Below are 2,721 nucleotides of genomic sequence, written 5' to 3'. Positions count from 1 at the left end.
AGTTAATAAGTCACAAATTATGTCAAGAGCCTTTTACAAAATGCAAGGAAGTGTGTTATCTTTTTATGCTGTGTTCCTGGGAAACAATGAGAGTTCATATAAAGAGAAGGTATCTTCCTTTCTCACACAGCTGATTGATGTTATTTCTTTCATCTTTCCCTGTTTTTTCTCATCTTTTCTGCATGTCACAGGAAATAAGATTCTGTGTATTCAAAATATTGCATGTAAGAAGGGCTTCACTGGGCATTTGAGATACTGTTCTTGGAGATTTTTCTAAAGCAGGGAGATGTGACACTGAACATGCCTCGTTTCTGCTATGCAAAAAATTCATCGTCATGTATTTTAGTATTTGAAATACAGAATCTTCAGCCTTTGGTAGCAGGGCTTGCTTGGAGAATATAGCATAAGAAAAGGGAAGGAATGTATGGGGAGTTCAAAACACTGTCATGGCTAGTCGCTGGTACATAGGAGGCTGTGTTAACGAACTACATTTTGGCCTTTATTTGATCACATCTCTGTAAATATTATAATCCTGACCATAAAATATTTTAATGCAGATTTGTTTTGCTGAATAAATGTTTCCCTAATGATTTAAGAGAGGGTTGTGTTTTTTTTCTCCCAGTATAAGCCTAAATGTATCTATGATTTCTTTGCCTTTCACATACACATATACTATCTTACCTACAATTAAGTGAAAGGTGTTGTTTTGACCTTCGAATGTTTATTTACCAGTTTTATCTCTCTCTAAAAAGCAAAACTACAGTTACGGTTTCTACATCGCAATTGAATTTTTTTAATCCAAATTTTATACAATTTATTGTTTTAACAATAAATCTTAAATAAGGAGTACTTTCATCTTCTTTTGTAACATGTATCTCAATGCCCTAAATTTAATCAATTGGTTGTCAGAGGCTGTGTTCTTCTAATCTACTCTTTCTTCTGAAGATAAACAGTATCATTTTAGGCATTTGTGCAAGAGAATCATATTACTGGTGCTTAAGCAGTTTTTGCTTTTTTAAATCTTAATCCATCTTAAACCAGTGGAGCAGAAATATTTAAAAATGTTTCATTTCAAGCAGAGTGCATAATAAATTGCAATAATTGTAATGTGCCATAAATCCCAGAGCCTATGCATTTTGCATTTTATTCAGGATTGAGGTCAGGAAATTTGGAGAAATTTAAAGAAAATGATTCATCAGTCCTTTTGTTCTGTTGGCCAGGGTCCCAGGATTCTTGAGCTGAGCCCAGCTGACAAGCTTTTGAAGATGGCACAATAACAGTCCAGTGATGCCTGACCATGACAGCACAGCCCTCTTAAGCAGGCAAACCAAGAGAAGAAGAGTTGACATTGGAGTGAAAAGGACGGTAGGGACAGCATCTGCATTTTTTGCAAAGGCAAGAGCAACGTTTTTTAGTGCCATGAATCCCCAAGGTTCAGAGCAGGATGTCGAGTATTCAGTGGTGCAGCATGCAGATGGGGAAAAGTCAAATGTACTCCGCAAGCTGCTGAAGAGGGCGAACTCGTATGAAGATGCCATGATGCCTTTTCCAGGAGCAACCATAATTTCCCAGCTGTTGAAAAATAACATGAACAAAAATGGTGGCACGGAGCCCAGTTTCCAAGCCAGCGGTCTCTCTAGTACAGGCTCAGAAGTACATCAGGAGGATGTATGCAGCAACTCTTCAAGAGACAGCCCCCAAGAGTGTCTTTCCCCTTTTGGCAGACCGACTATGAGCCAGTTTGATGTGGATCGGTTATGCGACGAGCACCTGAGAGCTAAACGCGCCCGGGTTGAGAATATAATTCGGGGTATGAGCCATTCCCCCAGCGTGGCATTAAGGGGCAATGAAAACGAAAGAGAAATAGCTCCGCAGTCTGTGAGTCCCCGAGAAAGTTACAGAGAAAACAAACGCAAGCAAAAGCTGCCGCAACAGCAGCAGCAGAGTTTCCAGCAGCTGGTTTCAGCGAGGAAAGAGCAGAAGCGAGAGGAGCGCAGACAGCTGAAGCAGCAGCTGGAGGACATGCAGAAGCAGCTGCGCCAGCTGCAGGAGAAGTTCTACCAGATCTACGACAGCACCGACTCCGAAAATGATGAAGATGGCAACCTGTCTGAAGACAGCATGCGCTCCGAAACCATGGACGCCAGGGCCGGCGACTCTGTCAGCCGGTCGGACAATGAGATGTGTGAGCTGGACCCGGGACAGTTCATCGACCGGGCGCGGGCCCTCATCCGGGAGCAGGAGATTGTGGAGAACAAGCCGAAAAGAGAAGGTCCCAAGGAGAAGGAGCAAGGGCCGAACGCCTTCCACCCCGAAGGCAAACACTTGGCCGAGACGCTGAAGCAGGAGCTCAACACCGCCATGTCGCAAGTTGTGGACACGGTGGTCAAAGTTTTCTCGTCCAAACCCTCCCGCCAGCTTCCTCAGGTCTTCCCACCTCTCCAGATCCCACAGGCAAGGTTCGCCGTCAACGGGGAGAACCACAACTTCCACACAGCCAACCAGCGCCTGCAGTGCTTTGGGGACGTCATCATTCCCAACCCCCTCGACACCTTCGGCAGCGTCCCCATGCCCGGCGCCACTGACCAAACTGAGGCGCTGCCCCTCGTCGTCCGCAAAAACTCCTCCGACCAACCCGCCTCAGCCCCGCCGGCCGGCAGCCACCATGCCTCCCTGCACCAGTCCCCGCTCTCGGCCACCGCCGGCTTACCCCACTCCTCC

The 2,721-nt window shown here is 45.6% G+C and overlaps 1 protein-coding gene across 1 annotated transcript in view; it reads left to right on the top strand.

The window, feature by feature from the left end:
* Positions 1–1,226: 1,226 nt before the first annotated feature.
* PROX1 (prospero homeobox 1) overlaps positions 1,227–2,721 on the top strand; it is a 36,237-nt gene continuing 34,742 nt past the window's right edge. Inside the window, exon 1 of the mRNA XM_010080871.1 lies at positions 1,227–2,721. Within this exon, the coding sequence (XP_010079173.1) occupies positions 1,288–2,721 (1,434 nt within the window). The 5' untranslated portion in view covers positions 1,227–1,287.

The sequence above is a fragment of the Pterocles gutturalis genome, unplaced genomic scaffold (genome assembly GCF_000699245.1).
Source record: "Pterocles gutturalis isolate BGI_N339 unplaced genomic scaffold, ASM69924v1 scaffold44509, whole genome shotgun sequence".
NCBI lineage: Eukaryota > Metazoa > Chordata > Aves > Pterocliformes > Pteroclidae > Pterocles > Pterocles gutturalis.
Note: the sequence above shows the minus strand (reverse complement) of the source record. Positions and strands in the feature narration are given on the sequence as shown.